Source organism: Podarcis tiliguerta (genome assembly GCF_965153285.1).
Source record: "Podarcis tiliguerta genome assembly, chromosome: 17".
Taxonomy (NCBI): domain Eukaryota; kingdom Metazoa; phylum Chordata; class Lepidosauria; order Squamata; family Lacertidae; genus Podarcis; species Podarcis tiliguerta.
The window spans coordinates 11,810,011-11,833,702 of record NC_139550.1 but is presented as its reverse complement, the minus strand read 5'-3'; the positions used below and the strand labels follow the sequence as shown (position 1 = coordinate 11,833,702).

Sequence of the window (23,692 nt, the reverse complement as noted above, 5' to 3'; positions counted from 1 at the left end):
AAAGTGAGGCTTATATTCAGGCCAATACTGTAATTCTAGGTGGTGGTTTGTGTCTGTGTTTTCACATTAGGCTAATTTTGGCAGACCTGGGGAAGAAGGTTCTCTCTCACCCAGTCCCATCCTCGCTCTTTTAGGAAACAGAAGAAAGAGGAAAACTAAAGGAGCTTTTATTTGGAGCGATGGGAGAAGAAAGGGGCCATTGATTCATTACTGAAAGTTCCCAAGCGTTGGCGTTTCAAGTGAGGAAAACTCTTGAAGTGCCTCATAAGAAACATTTACTGACTTGTAGAACTTGGCTCGTGTCAAGAAGGTTTTTTTAAAAAAATTAAAAACCCATATTTGTTTATGGAACAGTCTTTATTCAAGAAACCCAGAGTATTGCTCACATTGGTAGCACAGTCATCGTAGCATTCAGTCCACATAATCTCATGGTGGAGGTGAAAAGAGATACGATTAGATTACTTAATAGAAGGGATGCCAACTGACTAACGAATTTTGTACTCAGTCACCTGCCTCTTAGTGGATTGATTGTTTTTTTTCCGTATGAGCCAAACAATATAGATGCCCTTGAAGAAAGCGCAATAAACTTACAACTGCAGAAAGGACTTTATGGTCTGAAAATAGAGACAATGTATGTACTTTTGTAACCCAAGATAATCTTGAATAAAAACAATTTTAAAAGAAAACTTAATAAACCAAAGCTCTCACTTTTCAAGAGAGGGGATCTAGAATACAGTGGTGCCTCGCAAGACGAAAAGTATCCGTTCCGCGAGTCTCTTCGTCTAGCGGTTTTTTCGTCTTGCGAAGCAACCCCATTAGCGGATTAGCGCTATTAGCGGTTTAGCGGCTATTAGCGGCTATTAAAGGCTTAAGGGATTAGCGGATTAGCTGCTAAAAGGCTATTAGCAGCTTAGTGCCTTAGAAAAAGTGGGTGGGGAGTGAAAAAAAATCACAAGAATCGCAAGACATTTTCGTCTTGCGAAGCAAGCCCATAGCAAATTCGTTTTGTGAAGCACCTCCAAAACGGAAAACCCTTTCGTCTAGCGGGTTTTCCGTCTTGCGAGGCATTCGTCTTGCGGGGCACCACTGTATTTCTTTCATGCTCTGTTACAGTAACACACTAGCACTAATGCAGACCAGAAAGAAAATAAAAGGTGTACCCTCAACTTTGACTTCCACCAATAATGATTACCCCCCCCCCACTCACCAATTAATCAGATAAAATTTTGGTTGATTAATTTACCAGCTGTACTGATGAACTGCTTAAGGATCCCCGCTCCCCAATAGTATCTCATAGACTTACAGGTGATGGAGGGAACTATATATCCATGGCTAGACTTAGACTGTTATTATGAATTCTAATATCTATACCGCTGAAATTCACTATTCACTTCAGGACTGATTCTAAACTCAAGCCAATGTGCTTGAAGTGTGGCTAGGTATGTGTAAAAGGTAAAGGTAAATGGACGCCTGACCGTTAAGTCCAGTCGCGGACAACTCTGGGGTTGCGGCACTCATCTCGCTTTATTGGCCGAGGGAGCCGACCTTTGTCCGCAGACAGTGTTTCCGGGTCATATGGCCAGCATAACTAAGGCGCTTTTGGCGAAACCAGAGCAGCGCACAGAAATGCTGTTTACCTTCCCACTGGAGTGGTACCTATTTATCTTCTTGCACTTTGACGTGCTTTCGAACTACTAGGTTGGCAGGAGCTGGGACCGAGCAACGGGAGCTCACCCCATCACGGGGATTTGAACCGCTGACCTTCTGATCGGCAAGCCCTAGGCTCTGTGGTTTAGACCACAATGCCACCCACGTTCCTTAGGTATGTGTACATATCTCTATATATTTCCTTCTCCATACTGAATGCCATAAAGTATGCCATATTAATACACCCCCGCTGCTGCAGTTTGTTAAATGGTTATCTGTGCACTGCAGCCTGTGCCAACCTGTAGCCAATCCAGATGGTTTGGATTGCAATTCCCAACTGCCCTGTGCTGGCCGTGGCAGAGTTTGGGGTCTCGTATTTTAGCGGGTGCTCTGTGTGATGCCAAAATCTGGTGCCCTCACTTCTCTCTATACATTCTAAGTCATAGTTGCAGTGCCCCCCAAGGCTCTGTGACTGGACCGGTCTCGCTCCCCTAAATCCGCTCTGGTCCTGGCTGGGGCTGATGGAAGTTTGGTCTAAGCAACAGCTACAGGGGTCACGTATTCCCCATCAAGGGACATCCACTCCCCCCTCAAATTTAGGCCCTGGAGAAGGAGCTAAATCTCCAAATGGCGGCTCTACTAGCAACTCACTAGGAACAAAATGTTGTCAACACACAATGTGTTGTCAACACCCAATGAGTGCCGGAGCACGATTTCTCTTCTTATCATGAAGCAAAGTTCTTAACCTGAAGCACTATTTCTGGGTTAGCGGAGTCTGTAACCTGAAGCGTATGTAACCTGAGGTACCACTGTAGTTTCCCCTGGAACAACAAGCTCTGTGACAGCTTTGCAAGGAGGAAATGTCTGTTTTCAAGTTTCTTTTTCATTGGACCTGAAACAGATGCATCTTCTCCTTCAGTCTTGCATCATGAAGGTCCTGCAAGAATCCAAAGACCTAGAACTTTCATTCGTTATTGGCCCCCTGGCTTAATTTTGTGATCGGTTTTAATCTGCAATTAATTCTTTAAGGTGATTAGCCGCACTGATTATTTGATTAAAACTTGGAGCTCTGCTTATTAAGGTTTAGCCATGAAAATATTTGCTCAGATATTGCCAAAGAGTTTAAAGGGGCATGTGATTAAGAAGGGCATGGTGTTCTCTAAATATGTGAACCCACCTCCCCAATTTGACCCCCCCCCCAATTAAAAAATGAGGAGTAAGCTACCTGCAGACATTTGAGTTGTCAAAAGGTCCCTTATGAATTAGCACAAAGTATCCTATGCTGTTCTGGCATTGCAAAAATGACAAGTTAATTAGCACTCAAAAACCCAGAAGCAAAGTTTGTGCATGTGTTTTAAATTTGTTTTTGGTTGTCGTTTTGTTCAGGGCCCACATGCTTCCACGCAGGCCTCAAGTTTAGAGCTGCAAGCATTCCTCAGTAGCTCTATCAAGGCTTTACATGATAATCGGTGAAGATCAATTTTAACTGGTGAGGCTGTGAATTGAGAAGGTGGGGCCTTTGCACAGTCGGGCAGTACTGGGCTGGCGGCACTTTGCCTTCGAAAAGAGGACACAGATTCACAAATGCTCATGTACATGTATAGATACAACTTTATTCATAATTGCTAGAATTTCAAAAAAAGTACAATACATCTTGCCGCAGTGGGAGAAAATAAGCAAGTGGCCTGTGTGCCTTCTCATCTTGCTATTAAGGCGCTAACTGTTGGTGGGAACCTTCAACACTGCTTGTCCTCCCTTCTTACGGTTCTTTGTTTCTGAAACAGACTTGGGCCAGACACCCATTTGGCTATTATAATGATTTTAATTATTACATTTATTCATTGCTTACTCCAAAAATGTCTCAAAGTGATGTACAGTTGTAAAAACATACATGATACAGGCTGTGTTCGAAATTCACCAGGTGCTATTGGCCACTTGCAACCAAGCCAAGACGCCATCTGGAGGTGCATGCCTGAGGATCCTTAGATCTTGACTGTTTTCACACACTTTTAACACATCCTGTAGAAGTTTGTCCGTCATATTTTATTTGCAAAATCGCAACGAATTTCGGGAACCAAAAAGTCATGTGGGAAAATACGACTTTGGAGCCGACTGGCCCCCAAATGGCAACTAGGCATTCTAGTTTTGGCGACTGTAAGCCTGATTTAAGGAGCCATTTGGCACCTAGCTTATATACCTGAGTTTCTAACACTGGATACAGTGGATTTTGGATGCACCAAAAATATACAGAACATTGATTGACTGCGAGCGATAATAAAAAGGACAAATTGTACCGAACCATATGAAAAGTTGAACACCAATATGGGCTTCTCGTTGTACCTTTTGACCCAGTTAAGAGCTAAGTGTGTGGCGCTGTGGGTTAAAGCCTCAGCGCCTAGGGCTTGCCGATCGAAAGGTCGGCGGTTCGAATCCCCGCGGCGGGGTGCGCTCCCGTTGTTCGGTCCCAGCGCCTGCCAACCTAGCAGTTCGAAAGCACTCTTGGGTGTAAGTAGATAAATAGGGACCGCTTACTAGCGGGAAGGTAAACAGCGTTTCCGTGTGCGGCTCTGGCTCGCCAGAGCAGCGATGTCACGCTGGCCACGTGACCCGGAAGTGTCTTCGGACAGCGCTGGCCCCCGGCCTCTTTGAGTGAGATGGGGTGTTTTATTTGCAGATGACACCATCAACAGAAACAGAGCATCTGGGTCCTAGCAGACTTGCTCATGCAAGGGCTGTTATTTCAATGTCCAAGCTATCTACCGTCACAGTAGCTGGGAGAAAATAGCATTTTGTGTGCTCGTGTTCTTCAGACACTTAATTTTGACTGCATAATCCTGTGTGCGTCCACTTAGAAGAAAGCCCCACTGAATTCAGTGGGACTTACAGAAGATTAGAGCCCTATTACTGGCATTTTCTCCCTGTAGCAAAGTAATTCTGTCCATAAGGTTAATGCTGTAAAGTGGCACCTCTAAAGTAGCTAATGAACCCTTTTGCCCATCTCCACTCCACAGTATATTTTCCACTGGAGATGTTGTGGTTTTATATACAGTAACGCAGATTTTAATATGTGCGATAGGCTTCATAACCATGTTTATGATGCTGGAGGACTGCAGAAAGAGATGTCATCTGTACCATCATTTTTTCAGGATAGCGTGATCATCTGCAAAGCTACCTCCCGTGTACTTACCATACGTAGACCACTTTCCGCTCCTCCCATATAAACTGTGGTTTTGTCTCAAATGGCACGGTTGCTGGAGTGACAGCCTCGCCCCATTCCGGAGGTGATGATTTCTTTGTCACGAGCAAATGGCTTGGAACAAATCCTGAAAAGGTTTGTCAGGAGAGCTGCAGGATTATCGTAGCCAATCATTACAGAGAGATTTGGTTATTTGCAGCTTGGCTAATGGGATGTGTGTGTTTTTACATTAATATATTAATGCAAATCGCTTTACTCCGATTGGTTACGTCTCACTGAGGAGCTTTACTGCAACACTCAGAATGCTGTTGAGAATTCCGGTCGCTCAAGCAGTTGGGGAAATGGCTTCAGGAAGTCAGGCTGCCTCCCTCCTCTTTTGTAAAACATATTCTTGGGTTTGGGGAATGGCACTCACACCTGATTCAGGAAGTGGTTACAGAAAATGGAAGGAAGAAAGCATTGCATTTTCTCTAGGGGGCTTCGTTTGGTCCAAATTGAGTACAGTGGTATCTCGGGTTATAGACGCTTCAGGTTACAGACTCCGCTAACCCAGAAATAGTACTTCGGGTTAAGAACTTTGCTTCAGGATGAGAATAGAAATTGTTTGGTAGTGGCGCAGCGGCAGCGGGAAGCCCCATTAGCTAAAGTGGTACCTCAGGTTAAGAACAGTTTCAGGTTAAGAACGGACCTCCGGAATGAATTAAGTTCTTAACCCGAGGTACCACTGTATACATTTCCAGAGTAATAATAATAATAATAATTTTTATTTATACTCCGCCCTCCCCAGCCAAAGCTCAGGGTGGCTAACAAGCAATAATAAAGACAAATTGAATGAATACAACTTAAAAAACAAGATTAAAATACAACATTAAATAAAGGAAAGAGGGGGAGGGAATCAAATTAGTTAACACTAAATACATTATTTTCTGGTAAATGAGCCACCGTAGGTGCTAGAGGGCCATTAAAATTTGTGTCCTGGGCTTTTTAGACTTGTTCTGCACATGTGCTCTCTGAAACCAAAGGGACGGCGCATTGATTGCCAGATGTGAAATACATTGGCATTGTTTCCAGCTCTCCCATCCCATTCAACACTTCATAGCCCTAAGCAGCACACAGGGGCGTAGCTAGCTGCTCCGGCACCCGGAGAAGTGTGGGTGGGGTGAGCCGCCCACGGGGGTGGCGTAGTGAGCTGCCCACGCAGTCCGCCTGGTTGATGCAAGCCCACGCTGCTGTTTTGGGCAGAGCTGGGCCCCGAGCCGCAACATCACTCCCAGCAGAGATGCGTGGCTCCTGCGCGCTGCAGGCAGGCAGTGTCGACCCCCGCGGTGTGCCATTTTGTCACCCCCTCAAGGATGACACCCGGGGCGGACCGTACCCCCCCACCCCCTTCCTATGTGCCCCTGGCAGCGCACATGTGTTTGGTTAAATACCCTCTTGCCTGCTTTGAGCCTCAGTTCCTTCTCTGGCCTCTGTGTTGCAACTGACCACGTCTGGCTTCCAGAGGGCAAAACCACACAGTTGCCTGATAAGAACATACCGTAATTCCTTATGGACTCTTTGCTCAAGTTATCCTGTGTAACACACAAGTATGCATCAAAAAAGGCAAACTGGCAATGTTTGTGATTGTTTAGCTGCGAGCTTCTAATAGGAATCTGGGGGACCACTGTGAGAATCAGATACTGGACTACATGGGCCATTCTCTGAAGCCAGCAGGGCTCGTCTTATGTTCTAGTTGAATTTGCAAATTGTAGCAAACCGGCTTTCCTGTAATTTCCCGCAATGAAATACAGTAATCCTAATAAATTATAGTAAAATGTTACACCAGTAACTGCATTTTTAATTAATGCTGAAATATTTTAGTCGGTGAATGGGTGTAATTAAAAAAGATGAAAGGCACAATGATAGGCAAAACATTTGTTTTGATTGTGGTTTTAGTAGCTGCTAATGTTTTTTCTTCTTCTTCTGTATTTCCTTTGTGAACCACCAAGTGAAACCATATTATGGAGCGACTATAAACAGTCAGTATGCAAATAAATAACATAGTTCCTGTTTTACTTCCCATTAAGTTGTGTTCCACAGTCAGGCTTCCTTTGCCCCGCTTAAATTATCTGGCTGAGATTCTCTCACATACAGATTAGTACTGTTCACTTTTTGCTGCTTATTAATTGAGATCCATTTGTAGCTTTTGGATTACCCTGCTGTTCAGCTGTGGGCTTCTGATAGGCACCTGGGTGACAACATTTGAATTACCCTGATGTTCTTGTTTTAAATCACAAAATTGGCAGGGGTTTCTCCCCTTTGTGCTAACAACATTGAAGTTTTGCGCTAAGACAACTGCATCCTGTATAGCCTTTATAATTACACAAATTTTTGTGTGTGTATGCTTTACAACTCTGCATACTGTACTCTGGTCTGGTTACTTATGAGGAGAAGCAAGGAGCTTTACATGGCTCACAGTATGGCCTAGTTCTTGAGTCACACGATGCCATAGTTAAAAGCAAACCATGGTTTACTGTGACTGCAAAGCACGCTGGTACATGCTACTGACAAATTCTTATGCTTATCCGCTGCTCCTTCTGCTGTTGTCATCTTTTATTGTCAAAACCCAGGATCACGGTCTGTTTCTCTCCTAACAAACTGCAAATGCTAAGATAAGAACAAACTTTGGTTACCACTCATGAGAGAGAAACAAATCATAAGCCTGGGTTTGGACACGACAAGCCAACATCTGGCTTGTTTCCTGATGGCGCAGCAGCGGGAGAAGAGCCCAGTCAGAATTTTTCTCATTTATAGTAAACCATAATTTGCATTTAACTATGGTTTATTGTGACATGCGAACCGGGCTAATTCAAGTATATTTTTGTGAAGTCATGAAGGAAAGATACTTGAGTGTGAGTGTGTGATTTTTTTATAAGAAGATAGCTGATATTCTATGCTCAGTACAGTGGTGCCTCGCAAGACGAAAAGAATCCGTTCCGTGAGTCTCTTCGTCTAGCGGTTTTTCGTTTTGCGAAGCAAGCCCATTAGCGGATTAGCGCTATTAGCGGTTTTGCGGCTATTAGCGGCTATTAAAGGCTTAAGGGATTAGCGGATTAGCTGCTAAAAGGCTATTAGCAGCTTAGTGCCTTAGAAAAAGGGGGTGGGGAGCGAAAAAAACCCCCAGGAATCGCAAGACATTTTCGTCTTGCGAAGCAAGCCCATAGAGAAATTCGTCCTGCGAAGCACCTCCAAAACGGAAAACCCTTTCGTCTAGCGGGTTTTCCGTCTTGCGAGGCATTCGTCTTGCGGGGCACCACTGTATTGTCTTTTGCACTTTCCCCCTTTCTCCTGCAAAGTCCTGGCATAAACATTGCCCTGACTATCCTGAATTCTGTGTGCACATGTATGAATAGCACAGGGGGGAAAACACCTATATTGTAAAAAATATTCAGAACCGGAATAGACATAATATAAAAGCAGCAGACAAGCATGGTGAGCTTGCTTTCATTTGTAAATCCATAAAAGAAAATGCTCAATTACGGCGTGCCATCATTGATTGTGTGTGCGTTGCTGTGTCACTGGTATTAATGCACCGGAACTTCTCCTCCTTGCTTTTATTTGGTTTTTGCTTTACGATGATGCCTAACAAGGAATAAAATTAACTCTCGTTAATCATTAATGTCGGCTGCAAAAATCATATCCAGGCAGTAGATCTTGATTTTTATTTTTATTTTAAGAAAAGCTTACTGTAGCTATTCTGCTACAAGCTGCTGAGGTGGACTCATCTTCAGCCATAGCTGGAATGAGACTGCAGTCCTTTCTCCAGTTTCATAATGCTCAGAATGCTTCCATTTACATCACTGTGTGCAATGCAGGGCAACGGGCTGCTGCTGCTGCTGCTGCCGCCACCGCCAGGAAATTTGAAACTATTCTGAAATCCAGTTGACTTAGAACGGCAGCAATTGAATTAAGCTTGCATCCTTATTAGATAAACTGATGATCTGTGTGTTTTCATTGACCAATGGGTAACTGCTGGAGCTACAGTAATCTCTGTGAGTAGTAGCCTCTGTTCAACAAAATTATATCTTATTTGTTCAGGGAGATGATAGGGATTTAGGGACACGCGCAAACTCAACGTGTGTGTAAAAGAGCACTCTCATTTTCTGCAGGGGGAGGTCTATGAATGTGCTTTGCTTCCCGAGCTAGTTTCAGGCATTCAGCCGATGGTCTCCCTTTGGCTTTTTAACGTGTGACATTTAGATCATATTTATTCCAATGCTCAATTAAGTTTTTGGATTCTTAAAAGCCCCCGTCATCAGGAAAGACGCCAGCTGCTTCCAGGCTATATTCGCTGCGCTGGCTCAGCTTTCTCATGCAGTCTTATACCTCAAGGCATTAATATGTTTACCAGAAAGAAATAAAACTTAAGTTGGGAGGGGGGAGAGATAGACGGCAAAAGGTTTACCTGGGGGGTGGGAAGGGAGATTTTACCCAGTTCCTTTTCAGTATGCATGAATTCCCTGCTTTTCTTCTGTGGAGTGGCACCTAAAATGTTGTAGCCGTGTTCCTTTTACTGGTCTTGTTTGTGAGGCAGTTATATTGGGCTGTCGGGCCAGGGAGGGTGGATGAGTGGAGGATTGACGTGATGCTGTGTGGCTTGATGGGAACGAGGGAGGAGTTTCTCTTAAAGAGCTTGGAACACTTTTTAAAAAAGCTTTTGTACCTGAATAGAACGAGGCGCTTTTGGATGGGGAGCAGAGGACTTTTAAAGAAGAGAGCCGACAGACTTTTAAAGAATAATCGCATTACTGCTAGCACAGCGAAGCCAGAGCACAGCTTTAATCCTCCCATAAGTTCATTTGCAAGTGAAATTAGAAATTGAAAGTGAGGCTGGCTCATTGCTCCTGATTGACAAGTGGTAAACTCTCCATTTTTTTTTTTTTAATGTTACCATACATTTCAGCTATTGGTAATTATATCAATGCTAACACCTGCTTGGTGCTGTCAAGTATTTCAGAGTGCTTCCTATTGTTATGTTATTCTTACAACTACCCTGTAAGGTGGTATTATTATTCCCATTTTGCGCTAGGGTGGGCTGATGGAATCAGGCTGCCGTGCGAGTTTGTGGATGAGCCGTGATCCAAATCTGGAGCTTTAATGATTCATAGCTCAGCCTCTCAACTACAAGATTATATTGAAGAGGCATTGAAAAGTGCCGACTGCTAGTGGTATGAGTGGAAATCAGTCTCTGAATCTTACGACTTTGGTTTTGCTCTATCTCATATAATGCTTAGAGCAGCAGTTCTGAAATCTCATGGTTTTCTGGACCATTTAAAAATTGCCAGAGGGCTTGGCAGACCACTTAATATATTCCCCAACCCCTTTAGCCCCATTGTCATAATAAAAAACAAAAACCCAGCTCTCTTATGGAATCAGAGCCCCTTTAATTGGTAAAAAGCTTTTTTGGGAAATGGTTGATTGCACCAGCACCGTAATATGAAAATACAGTGGTACCTCAGGTTAAGAACTTAATTTGTTCTGGAGGTCCGTTCTTAACCTGAAATGTTCTTAACCTGAAGCACCACTTTAGTTAATGGGGCCTCCCGCCGCTGCTGCGCGATTTCTGTTCTCATCCTGAAGCAAAATTCTTAACCTGAGGTTAACTGGGTTAGCGGAGTCCGTAACCTGAAGCGTCTATAACCTGAAGCGTCTGTAACCTGAGGTACCACTGTAATGGGATCTAGGCCAGAACCCTTTTACCCTGCTTGATAAATCCAGTCCAGGTTAAAAGCCACTGATCCCTATTGTCAGAAAAAAATAAGGCCAAGTAAAGTATTCTTGACTGCTCTTCCACAACCTTTCATAGACCACCTGGATGGACTGCCATTCCTACCAAAGTCCGTAAACCATACTATAGGAACCCAAGGATTGGGCTTAGGGGTTCCATGGTTATTGTGCAGGACAGATTTAGATCTGCACTAGCCCTTGAAGCCTTACCTATAGCCTGTGGTTTTCTCTTTTTCTTGGGTTTCCTCATTTCCTAACAGCAGAAGACTAAACCAACCTGTTTCAGATACAGCTGGAGATTTTTTAATTGGCAGTGAAAATTCACCTGCAGCAGGCAGGATGCAAAATTATATGACCGCCCGAGTGGCCATTGTCTCACCACCAGTGATTGTGTCAATGTGACCTCAGGTCCACTTGAATTGTTTCCTAAGCGACAATTGTTCAGTTGTCCTATAGCAGCTATTGGACACATGGCTCTGGGATAAGGCAAAGGAAGCCTCCTGTCAACAGGCTGCCAATCAGCACTTAGTGGCCTGGACCACCTGTCAACAGGCTGCCAATCAGCACTTAGTGGCCTGAACCACCTGTCAACAGACTGCCAATCAGCACTTAGTGGCCTGGACCACCTGTCAACAGGCTGCCAATCAGCACTTAGTGGCTCGGCCACTGAGCTATAAAGCAGGAATGCCCTACTTTAAATTTTGCCTCTGCTATGGCCCCACTAGGGCCTAGATCTCACTAGTGTGGTAAACACAGGTGTTAAGCTGTACACATCTGACTGAAGGTTGAGGCATATGTGACTGAATAAGTACTGATCCATGCAATACATGAATTACAATGTAAGTTATTTGTGCATTAAGCCAGATAGCAAGAGTGTCTAGACCAGCCTTCCTCAGCCTTGTGCGCTCTAGATTTTTTGGAATATAGCTCCCCAAACTCAGCCCTAGGTTGGGGGAAGCCTGGCCCGAAGTGGAACTCTTCTCCCCTGAAACTCATTCTTTGGCAAGCTGCTTCCTTCACTTTCAAATTTCCAGACCTGAGCCCGTGAGAGTTGGGGGAGAAATGTCTGGAATCCTGTTGGGTGGTGTTGGGAAGCATGTTGGAGGGAGGGGGGGGGAAAGAGTTTTTGAAGAAAACTCTGTGGTTGCCGTGGGCATCAGAACTACTCAAGGTGCCATTGAAGAACCTCATGATGTTACAGACGAGAGCAAGGCCCCTCTTCTCCCACCTGGTGGAAGGTGAAGGGCAGTGGCAAGCACACATTTGGGCAAGCCACCTAGCCTCTCCTTAAGCCATTGTTCCATGGGTTACTGAGAAACTGTATCGAAGGACACCGAACACTTAAGAAGCATTATACGCAAGTGTAAAGAGGATGCCGAGCAATCTAGAAACTGAATAGCAGTTTTCTGTCCTTTGAGCAATGCTTTGGTATTTTGCCGATCAAGAAAGCATCCTTTAAACTTGCTACTCAGGAGAAGGACTCTGCGGCTTCTGTTTATAAACAATCGAAGCCATTATTGAATCTGAACAATGGGTGCTACTGAGTGCTGATCTCCTTTGGGAGATCTGCCTTGTTGGCTTGCTAAGTAGTTCAGTTTTCAGCCATCTGGAAGGAAAAAAAGGTAAACCTACTATCTTAAGCAGCATTGGGGATAGCTACGTCTTCTAACATTTATGGCACATAATACAGCCCCAACCACCCCCAAAACAAAAACAAGTAACATTGATTAGCGTGGTTCACATACCACCCTAAACAATGGTTCATTCATTCATTCATTCATCATTTTATTTGTATGCCATCTTTCCATAGTTAAAACAATGCTCAAGGCGGCTCACAACATGACAAGATTTACATAATTACCAAGATAACAAAAGTCATAAACAATAAATAAAACACATCAAAAAGTACACAACCAAATGGAAAACAATTTCCACATAAATAATAAAATCTAAAACTAAGAGTTTTAGACACAGGTGGTGCTGTGGGTTAAACCACAGAGCCTAGGACTTGCCGATCAGAAGGTCGGCGGTTCAAATCCCTGCGACGGGGTGAGCTCCCGTTGCTTGGTCCCTGCAAGTAGATAAATAGGTACCACTCCGGCGGGAAGGTAAACGACGTTTCGTGCTGCTCTGGTTCACCAGAAGCGCCTTAGTCATACTGGCCACATGACCCGGAAGCTGTACGCCGGCTCCCTCAGCCAATAAAGCGAGATGAGCGCCGCAACCCCAGAGTCGGCCACGACTGGACCTAATGGTCAGGGGTCCCTTTACCTTTACCTTAAGAATACAGCATTAATATCAACCACAATTTAAAATGACATAGATAAAAAATAAAAGCAGTTTAAAAACAAAACAAACAAAAATGGAGCCCTCTCTGCCCAGCAGCAGCGTCAGCAGTCCTTTGTGGTGCCTGTCAGGCCCTGCCCCAAGCCAGGTGGAGAGAAAAGGGCAGGCCCCTTCAGGCTCCCAGCAGGTCAGTCCTGGGCAGCAGCAGCAGCAGGTCAGTCCTGGTTTAAAGTAAACACTTAGTATTTGGGGGTACACTGCTTAAAAGCCCCTGCAGTTTTGCTCTCCCACTCCTGCTGATGCTGCACAGGGAAGGAAAGAAGGGAGGCTTGTCATTATGTGGGAACCTAGCCTCGTGGTTTGTTTCTCTGCAAACAGCGAGGAGTGGAAGCCAAAGGTTGTTCATGGCCTTCTGCATGTGGTTTTTTCCAGCGGAAACAAAGCACCTGTCCAGTTCTTATGTAATGACAACACAAACTGTGACTTGTTTCCTCCCCAGCGTGTCATCAACAGGAGCAGGGAAGGAGCAAAGTGTGAGGTGGTAGGTGTGGCTTCAATCTCTTCCTGCTGGGTGTTTTTAAGAAGTGCCAGTGGTACAGAAGGGGATCTTTGTGTGGTGCAGGTGTGCATGATGCTGGCAAGCAGGTGAGTGGATTTATTGAGCCAGTGTAGCTTGAATGGCTTCCTTTGAAGTGTCTGGCTCTTGGGGGTTTTCAGCTGGTGAAGAGAATTCTTTGTCGGGCGATTCCTAGCCCCTCTCTCAGAACTGCAGCTCCCCAGAAAGAGGTGATGGCAGACTGCTTGGAACTTTTAAAACTTGGAAGCCTGGCCTTCCAAAATGCAACGCTGTCCCAAACCCCAAAGCTGTATTAAAAGCAAGCCCAGTAATAAGACTGAATGAGAAATGACATCATGCAAGAGAGACCGAAATGGAACACTGTTTCCATGTAATAGGAATGCAGACAAAATATCGGTGCTGGAATTAAGTCCTTCTTATTTTGCTTGTTTTTTTGCAGGCAGCCATGGAGGTAGCACACTCCTTCCGCACAACATCAACAATGAATTCCCGGAATATGGGGCTGTGGAGGAAGGTGCCAAAACTTCGGAAATTCCCTCTGAGGTTCACGAAGACGAACTAGTGTGTGTTTCTGAAGGGCAGCCATGTGACCAGCTGCCTTCTGAGAATGGCAGACCTAGTGATAAGGTAGAGTTTTTCTCTGAGGGGTTACAAATGGCTCCCCAAGAGGAAGAAGTGTCAGAACAGTTTGGCAGGCCGAGTGAGACTAAAGAAACCTCCCAAGATTTAGAATCTGAAAAGGCACTTGACAGGGAAAACGATGCTTTTGGTTCAGAGATGCAAATGGAAAAAGAGAGCAAAGCTGGCAGTGGGGCTGAGGAGGCAGCCAGGGAGATGGTTCTTGCAGGCCAAGAAAAACCTCCAGAAATGCCTCTTCCATCTGAAGCAACAGCGGAGAGAAAATTGTATTGGATTGCAGAAGAAGACTCTATGGTCTTAACTGTGGAAATACAGCCCGAGACCTTACGAACTGCTGGCGGTGCAACTCAGGAGGCCCACAAAATATGTGAAACCAGTTGCCATAAAGCTCTGGCCCAGCCAGAGGACAGAAAGGTGGGTGCTTCAGGAGTCCTTGGCGGTGCCTGGGCAGACTTTGAGCGGGAGTTTTCTGTGTTTGATTCAGACAAGGAAGAAAGAGCGCCCGAGAGGAGGATATCCAAAGAGGCGGCTGTGAGCAAACATGTGGAATTTCAAGGGGTGGAAATCCTTTGGATCCAAAAAGCAGAGGAGCAGAAGGAAACCGGACTCTCTGACACGGATAGTGTAGAAAGAAGATTCTCAAAACACCACACACCACCTGCAGTCTCATCAGAATTGGACTGTTTGCCGGAACGCTCCTGGAATGTATCCTGGGAAAACTTCAGGCCCTTAACTTCGCTGGCCGAAGGTGGAGAGGATGAAGTCTTCATAGTAGAGGAAAAGAAGAACTGGGCACTGGAGAGGAAATCTATGTCGGACAAGGACAGGTAAAAAAGAAAAAAAGAATGAGAGAATGAGAAAGTCTCTCACTCTGTCTCTTCAGATTTGGGAGGGAGCACAGTCCATACTTAAGAATGCTACTAGGCAACATGTTAGATACAGTCGTACCTTGGTTGTTGAACGGAATCCATTCCGGAAGTTTGTTCGACTTCCGAAAATGTTTAACAACCAAGGTGCTGCTTCCAATTGGCTGCAGGAGCTTTCTGCACTCAATCGGAAGCCGCATTGGACGTTTGGCTTCCAAAAAACATTCACAAACCAGAACACTCACTTCGGGTTTGCGGCGTTCAGGAGTCAAAACATTCAAGTCACAAGGCATTTGGGATCCAAGGTATGACTGTATTGGCTTCATAATGCTCTTGGGATGGTATCCTGTTGTTCAACACAAGGATTGTATTGATCAATACAGTGTATACTGTTGTGCGTAAGGCAGGGCATGATACAAAACACCCACAACACCCCGTCCCACTGCGGCAATAAAATCAACAGTATTTAACCACCAGAAAACCTTATCCTAAGCAGTTTTCTCAAACTGTTTGGTCTTAAAACATTTTTTGTTCAGGCAACCCTATTCAGACATGTAGAACTTACATGTGTTTTATCCAGGGCTTTTTTCTGCCATGATTTGATGGAGCTCAGTCCCAGCACCTCTCAGGTGGGCGCCGTTGCTATTATAAGAGAACAAGGGAGGTGTTCGTGGTGAGTTCCAACACCTCTTTTTCTAGAAAAATAGCACTGGTCTTACCTCTTTTTCGCTACTGTTTGCTTTAATCATCCTTTGAATGCTTTTAAATACTTGTTTTAACTGAGTATTTTAGTGATTTCATTTAAAATTTTGTAAACTGCTTAATTTTTGTTTTGTTTTGCAGTCAATACTGCTAAAACAAATAACACCAAAGCACACAATAACTGTGGGTGACCAGGAAATCTCTTGTTTCTTCAGTGGCTAAGGGCTGTAGGTTTAGGAGAATTAAGAACTGTTTATCAAGCTGCCTAAAACCATTCAGCGGGTGCAGCTTGCTGAGTCTCTAGGGGGAGAGAGGTTCACAGTCTTTGTGCTACAACTACATCTCAGGTGTTTGCCAAAGAAACTTTCAGTGGGCAAAGAACCCTGAACTAAGTTTCTCTGTAGAAGAGGCTTGCTTTGGCAGAAGCATTCTTGAAGCTATGGTAACTAGCTAGGAGGCGACTTGAGCATTATGGCGACCTGCCTCCATACAAATGAATATTTTTGCCCATTATTTATTTTCAACCACAACCACATAGTTAATCTTCAAACTGTGTGTTTAGCAATGGGAACAGCGCGAAACTCTCTCCCCTTATTCCAATACCTGAATGCTCATTATTTAACCCAACTTTTTACAAACAACTGCCTCAAAACAACAGCATGTCTCTCTGTCATGTATTAACTGCACTGGAATGGTTTGTGCATTTTTTAAAAAAAGGTTAACAGATCTTGCAGATATTTTTTTCTGAGCACTTTGGCTGTGAAACTCTGCACCCCCCCCCTCCCCACTGCCTTTCATTTCTTTGGATGCTTCTATCATAGCAACAGGAAAGCTCTACCAGCAAACAGCAAACAAATTCTGGTTCAAGGCCAGTCACAAGCTGCTTTTTGAAATGCTAAATGAATGCATCTGGCGTCACTCCCTTTTGATTATTCAGGTTATTTCAAAGCTGGTCAGAATGTTCAGCCTGGCTTCCTGACTGCAGGCAAGCTATGAATGAGAATGAGAGTTTTGCAGGGACGTGGGGGGTGAAGAGGGGGGAGACACTCCCCTCCCCATCACCTTGGTTTTACGTCCAGCAGAAGGGGAAGTAGGGTCTAAGTGCAGACTGGGGGGTGGAGAAACTGGGTTATGAGGAGTTTGGATTTGATACCCCGCTTTATCACTACCCTAAGGAGTCTCAAAGCGGCTAACATTCTCCTTTCCCTTCCTCCCCCACAACAAACACTCTGTGAGGTGAGTGAGGCTGAGAGACTTCAAAGAAATGTGGCTAGCCCAAGGTCACCCAGCAGCTGCATGTGGAGAAGCGGGGAATCGAACCCGGTTCACCAGATTATGAGACTACCATTCTTAACCACTATACCACACTGGCTCTCTCATCTCATCTCATGAGTAGATGAAGCGTTGGAATAGCCACTGCTGAATGTGTGGGAAGGGAAATAGGTGAAACTGAGACACCACTCAGCATCTTTGTCCTGAGACATATCTGTAGTTGGCAGAGACCACTTGGCTGGCATCTTGACAGCATTGATTGTCTCTTTTGCCACCTGGTGTGTAAATATGCCAAGAAGAGTTTGAGTGAGTCCCATTGTGCATGTGGGCTCTCCCCTACCACGCACAGAGCTTTGGATAGGAACTGAGCGCTATTACCTTATTTAAATCGTTCATACCTCTCCCTTCATTAACCCCAGAGAGGCAAACAACATTACAAATGATACCATGAAACAATATTTCATTTAAATGCAGCTTAGTCTATTTTCTGGTTTTACATTCACAACACAACTGCACTTGCCAAATGAGAGGCATCACTGGAGTCAAAATGTTTGGCTGCAGAGCATCACAGCTCCATCCGTTTTGGTGCCGCTCACGCCAGAGAGGGGCAGCGTTTGAGATTCAGGCTGCCGCTATTGAGAACGCCCTTCCTGGACTTCCTCTGTCCCAGCCTTGCTATGGTTTGGAATTTGAGGGGAGAAGGGCAAATCTCTGTTGTACCTTTATTTCATGGGCACATTAGGGGGTTCTCCTTCTATGAATCTATTTTGCTTTTTTAGTACAGCTCGCTTTAGCCGCTCCTAGTCCAGAAGCAAAACCAGTTTGCTACTCCAGCTTGGTTTCAGTTTCCTCTAACGCTGTAAACCAGGGGTCAGCAAACTTACCGCGCCTCGGGCTGGTGTCTCCAGAGCCGATCGTGCGAAGGGCCGGAGGGCGGGGGAGCGTGTGCCCAAAAGCGTGCGCACACGCTATTTCTGGCGCACTTCCGGGTCGGAGGAGCACTGGAAATAGCCTGTGCGCATGTGCACGGGCCTCCTCCAACCTGGATGTGCACCGGAAATAAAGCTTGCACATGTGCAAATAATGCTTGCGCATGCGCACAAGCTACTTCCGGTGTTCCTCTAAAATAGGTACCACTCCGGCGGGAAGGTAAACGGCATTTCCGAGCGCTGTTCTGGTTTGCCAGAAGTGGCTTAGTCATGCTGGCCACATGACCCGGAAGCTGTACACCGGCTCCCTCGGCCGCAACCCCAGAGTTGGTCACGACTGGACCTAATGGTCAGGGGTCCCTTTCAAACTACATGTGGCATTCATTAGTCAGTGAAACCAATAGAACCTTTTTTGACAATATAAACGACAGGTGCAAGAGACCATTTCCGATAAGGCGGGATGCAAAGGGTCAAAGCCCCATTTCTTGCCATGCTAAGGTTTCAGTATGGAATAGCCCCCCCCTTCCATATATACATCCCAAGCAAATGGAATTATGTGCCTAATATCATGTGCAGTTCATCTCTATAAGACCAGGAGTTCTATGCTTCTGCGTTGGGGCCTAGTGCTGTTTTAGTCAGAGATATTAAGGCTCTGAAAGCTAGTAGATTATGGGTTTCTAAAGCAAAATCCAGTGCCAAAAGCAGATTTTGAAGGATTATCTAAATATTCTTACTATTCTGCTACCCCACCCCATCCTGAGCCGTAGTCATTTCACCAAATTGCTTGGTTTACTAACAGATATTTATGGTTTTCATCAAGCAGGATTCCTCTTCTCTCTCATCTTAATGGAACAATACGAGGACTCGGTTAGAAGGAAGCTGGTCTGGCGTTACGTAGAGTGTCAGTTATAATCTTTGCCGCTTTCAGAGTGACTTTGAATGTGACAGTTATTTTGATACTAGCAGCCTTGTTGTTAGGAATTCAGTGCAGTTTTCAAATTGGTGCTTAAAATCAATGCAGTTTTGGAAGGTTCACAAAGCCACTTGATTCAAAATGGTATTCAGTTGTATCCAGACTTAGCTAGAAATCTGCTTCTTGATCTCAGGAACCAACTTGTAAAATTTGGTTCCGATATCTTAAAAAGTGTCCAAATGCATGGTGGACAAACAAAACAAATTTCCAAAATATATAGCAGATGGAGATATCAGCAAGCACAATAGTCTTTTGCTTCCCTTTTGTTCATATCTTCCTAAATACCGTATTGACCCAAATATAAGCTGCACCCAAATATAAGCCGTAACTTTAAAATTGAAGGGGGGGGGAGGGGAAAAAAACCATACCCGAATATAAGCCACTCCATTCCTGGCGCTGTTTGCTGTGTGCTCCTGGCTGCATACCGTAAGGTCGCGAATATCAGCCACACTTTAACTTTTCACGGTCGGAATTTGGGGGGAAAGTGAGGCTTATATTCAGGCCAGTACGGTAGAACTTTTGAACTTACATGCAAACAAACCGCTTTAGCACTTTGCACAAACCCTGCATGCTAGAGGCATCATTGCTTCTGGTATGCACACCCATCCCACCCTTGTCTCCATCCATAGGTTATATAGAGCTTCAAAATCACAGAATCATAGAGCTGGAAGGGACTGTGAGGGTCATTTAGTCCATCCCCTTGTAATGCAGGAATCTTTTGCTCGAACCCATGTCCCTGAGATTAAGAGTCTGATGCTCTACCAACTGAGCAAAGCCAAGCCTGCGGGTTAATTCTTTTATTTTATTTTATAGATTTTTTATTGTTAAAAAGAATCCTGCAACACAATAATGTTACAACATATTAAAATTATAAAATAACAAACAGTTGTGAGCAATATTAAAATAATAGTAAGGTAAAGGGACCCCTGACCGTTAGGTCCAGTTGTGGCCGACTCTGGGGTTGCGGCGCTCATCTCGCTCTATAGGCCGAGGGAGCCGGCGTACAGCTTCCGGGTCATGTGGCCAGCATGACTAAGCCGCTTCTGGCGAGCCAGAGCAGCGCACGGAAACGCCATTTACCTTCCCGCCAGAGCGGTACCTATTTATCTACTTGCACTTTGACGTGCTTTTGAACTGCTAGGTTGGCAGGAGCAGGGACTGAGCAATGGAAGCTCACCCCGTCGCAGGGATTCGAACCGCTAACCTTCTGATCGACAAGTCCTAGGCTCTGTGGTTTAACCCACAGCGCCACCCGCATCCCATTAAAATAATAGCAGACAATAAAACCATTTATTACAATGTAGTCCTTTTTTTGTTTTAGAAAGTTTTAGGATTCTTCTAAAAACAAATAAGCAGGGGATCACACTTATCTCCCCATGGAAGTTATTACACGGATGGTGAGAAATGTCTAGGGAAAGGAAGCCTGTGTTTTGCCACCTTCAACTCTCTGAATAACCATTGTCTGTCCTTTTGTTCTGTGACTTGGCTGCGATGTTTGGAGAACAGACCCAGAAGCTTCAGAATCTCCAAAAGCTAATCTGGAGTAGGGACACAAAGTGTGTCTTTTCTATGAACACAATGAGCTGATGTTCTTTCTTAGTACACATCATAATGTGCAAGCCACTTTTGTTTCTACTCGAGTACAGGGACCGGGTGGGGGGTGGAGGGAGCCAGAGGGAAAGACAAGGGTGTCTGTTCTTCATTAGCACAATTGAAACCAGACGTGTAAACATTGGTACCTGGTCATCAAAAGGAAAGGCTAGTTATGCGTGTATGTGTGCGCATGAAACATCCACAGAAGATCTGAGTGTGCCCACATGAAAACCTTAAAGCAGAAACTGAAGAGGCTGTCTTTGGTTTTGAATCCTAGGCTCATGGAGGAGGAGGAAGAGGACGACGACGAAGAAGCCATCAGTGGAAGAGTGGAAGATGTCCTTGGGCAACCGCACTCCGAAGTCTCAACAGATGTGTACAGCTCCCAGTTTGAAAGCATTCTGGACAATGCCTCTTTATATTATAGCGCGGAGTCTTTGGAAACTTTATATTCTGAGCCGGATAGCTACTTCAGCTTCGAAATGCCGCTCACTCCCATGATTCAGCAGCGTATCAAAGAAGACGCTCAATTTTTAGAAAGGACTCCTGATGGGGCAATAAGAAAAGGCCACAGCGACGGGATTGCCAATGGACTAGGAGATGTGAAGGAGACGGCCATCACAGAAGCTTGTCATTTAGAAAGGTAACTAAGAAATGGCTTCCGTATTACATTTGCTGTTGCTTTTGCACTGATAATTAGCTTTTAAATCCTCATGGGTAGAAGAAAGTGTTAGCTGAGTGGCACATGACAAAAAAGTATGTGTGTGTGTTTAATTAGTTGCTAGTAAAATGGACCTTGGTGTGAGAAGAGTCTCTATGCTGCAGAGACCTCTGAGCGGCTGTGTGTGCTCTTTGCACAGAGCCCTACAGTGCCGCTGGTTGTTCTCCTTTCTGAAGGCTAGGCCGCTCAATGATAGAGGCATGTTTACGTGTACTCTCTGTGGATGAGGTTTTTGAGCAGGCTTCCTCAACCTCGGCCCTCCAGATGTTTTTGGCCTACAACTCCCATGATCCCTAGCTAGCAGGACCAGTGGTCAGGGATGATGGGAATTGTAGTCTCAAAACATCTGGAGGGCCGAGGTTGAGGAAGCCTGTTTTTGAGCCTCTCTTTATCTGCACAGTGTTCTTGGTTAAGCTAACAGTAGGACCAAATCTTGGAGACATTGGGTCTTTTTAATACCTGGATGGGCATGCAGTATGTTCAGTCAACTGCTTGGAACTTAAATACCACATGTGCTATTAGCAAGAACCTATTTTGCCTGGTATATGAAGTAGATGGGGTAAGCCTTGGTCCCAGTTTCGGTAAATCCCTTCTACCTGTGGCAAAATTTAAAAAGAAGTGGATTAATCTCTCCATGACTTTGCCAGATTCCCATAAGCATGGAGATTTTGGTGTTGGGAAATGTCCAAACTTACGACCTTCCCTATCCTAGCGGTGTGCAGCAGTACAGACACAGGAACGCTGTGCCACATATTCTGTCAAAGGGCCAGATATAAAGTAATCTGAAGCTTGTCACTTCAAGCACTAGGAATCTTTTAATTTAAAACTGTAAATAGCATTTGCTTCGTTACCCCTTGTTCGCCTTCTCTTCCTCTCTGTCTGGCTGACAGCTAGAATTTAGATTGTAAGCTTCTCTAGGCAGGGACCTCTCTGTCTGTCTGCCCTGCTTATGTTACCTTATAAAGTTCTGTGCACAGTAATAGTGCAATATAAACAAACCTTTAGTGCAGATGAGTTGATAGGCAATCTGTAGCCATTGTGTCAGCTGTAGGTCTCTCCCAGTGTATTATTGGTACAATGGAAGCCATGCACACTGGCTCAGATATCTGGGTAGGTATGTGTCGCCATTGCCATGGACAGTCTGTTAATCTTATTCATTATGAGAATAAGCCTTCAGCTCATTTAAGGATATTCGAAGATCTGCCTTGGAACCATCAAGGCTAGAAGTGTAAGCAAATGCTGAACTAGCTGTCATAAGAAGCTTAACTCCACATTTTCTATTTGCTGTTGGGCTGTCTTATCAACAAAGGCTTTTGGATTTCATTTTACTTTCTCTTATTAAGCCTGTGTGGTGGAAGAAAATAAGTTAACAGATAGGTGGGGCTTCTCTGAGCTTTGATGTACAGCTTCAAGGCATGGGGCACTCAGTTCTATCTCCTAATAAAAAGTATGGGGGGGTGGGATGGGGAATGAAAGCTTTTAGCTTAAGCATCTTGAGTGCTGGCAGTACAGCTTCCCGGTTCTGCATGTTGTAACAGAATGAAAGCTAGGGCTGAACTAATCTTCCCAGGGGAAGTTAGCAAGCCAGATTTACTTGGAAATTGGAACATAAGCTAAATATACCTCACATTTCCCCCAAGTGAATGTGCTTTTAAGCTTGGCCGTGTTGTCAGTTGCTAGTTGGACATTTGTTTCTGTTTACACATATTTTTAATTTATTTGTGCTATTTATACTATGCCTACTAACCAAACTCAATAGATATTAAAGCCTTTAACGCTCTTCTGTTCCTTAGCATTTTGCAGTTTGATGCACTTGTAATGTGTACCTTTTAGAAATGTATTAGTCAGCGTCTCCTATATTGGCTGAATTTCCACATAAAGCCATGTTTTGGCAGTGCTACGTGGATGAGCCTCAGCAGTATGCTGTGCTTGCCTGCTCTTTCCTCCATTTGAACCCAGGATCCCTCAGCTTCATAACAAGCCAGGGGAATATGATCTGCAGACCATGATGCATTTTCAAGAAGTCCTTGAGACCACAAGAGAAATTGAGGAATATGTTAAAAGACCTTTTGCAAGCAGAGGCTGAAATAAAATCACCCTTAAATAGCAGTGCCTTGACTGACAAACAACTTTGTGACGTGTGCTAGACGTTTCGCCCTGTCCGTTCACCATGCGTGTTTAGTGCAGCTGCGTTCGAGTTCTGAATTGAGAAGCTTTTCCAGCAGCCTCCCACATGGTTGCTGTAACGTGGAGCGAGAAAAAGAATTATTACATGTTAGGGCTCAGAGAACAGGCAAAGGAGAATAGCGGCCTTCAAGACAATGGAGTTTTAACAATTGCTCGATGTGGCAGCCTGTGCTGATTCATTAGGATAAGTCATGCTGTCAGTAGAAGCAAAAAATGTTTAAAAAGGAAAAGGAAACCTGGAAGAACGCTGAGCAGCCAATAGGTGTCCCCTTTGAGCTGCTGTGAGGAGTTCAGTATGGTATTCAGAACAGCATGTTTTTGCAGCTTCTTGGTTCAAA

The 23,692-nt window shown here is 44.6% G+C and overlaps 1 protein-coding gene and 2 long non-coding RNA genes across 8 annotated transcripts in view; 2 read left to right on the top strand and 1 right to left on the bottom strand.

Moving 5' to 3' along the window:
• The window catches only part of LOC310668040, a 1,372,673-nt gene that overhangs the window by 1,170,107 nt on the left and 178,874 nt on the right, over nucleotides 1-23,692 (top strand). The gene's annotated exons all lie outside the window — the stretch shown is intronic.
• The window catches only part of PSD3 (pleckstrin and Sec7 domain containing 3), a 148,884-nt gene that overhangs the window by 13,330 nt on the left and 111,862 nt on the right, over nucleotides 1-23,692 (top strand). For 5 of the 6 annotated variants that reach the window (XM_083419562.1, XM_083419558.1, XM_083419561.1 and 2 more), the window contains exons 3-4: nucleotides 13,912-14,938; nucleotides 20,724-21,089. In XM_083419562.1, coding sequence (XP_083275688.1) covers nucleotides 13,912-14,938; nucleotides 20,724-21,089 — 1,393 coding nt within the window. Of the gene's footprint in view, nucleotides 1-8,759; nucleotides 8,875-13,911; nucleotides 14,939-20,723; nucleotides 21,090-23,692 lie in introns of those variants that run through there. The other variant, XM_083419563.1, reaches the window with a different exon arrangement.
• On the bottom strand, nucleotides 3,075-11,597 carry LOC310667950. Its single transcript, XR_014506473.1, has 3 exons — nucleotides 10,820-11,597; nucleotides 4,835-4,970; nucleotides 3,075-3,432 (listed from the first exon to the last, which is right to left on the bottom strand). It is a non-coding gene; the product is annotated as an uncharacterized lncRNA (long non-coding RNA).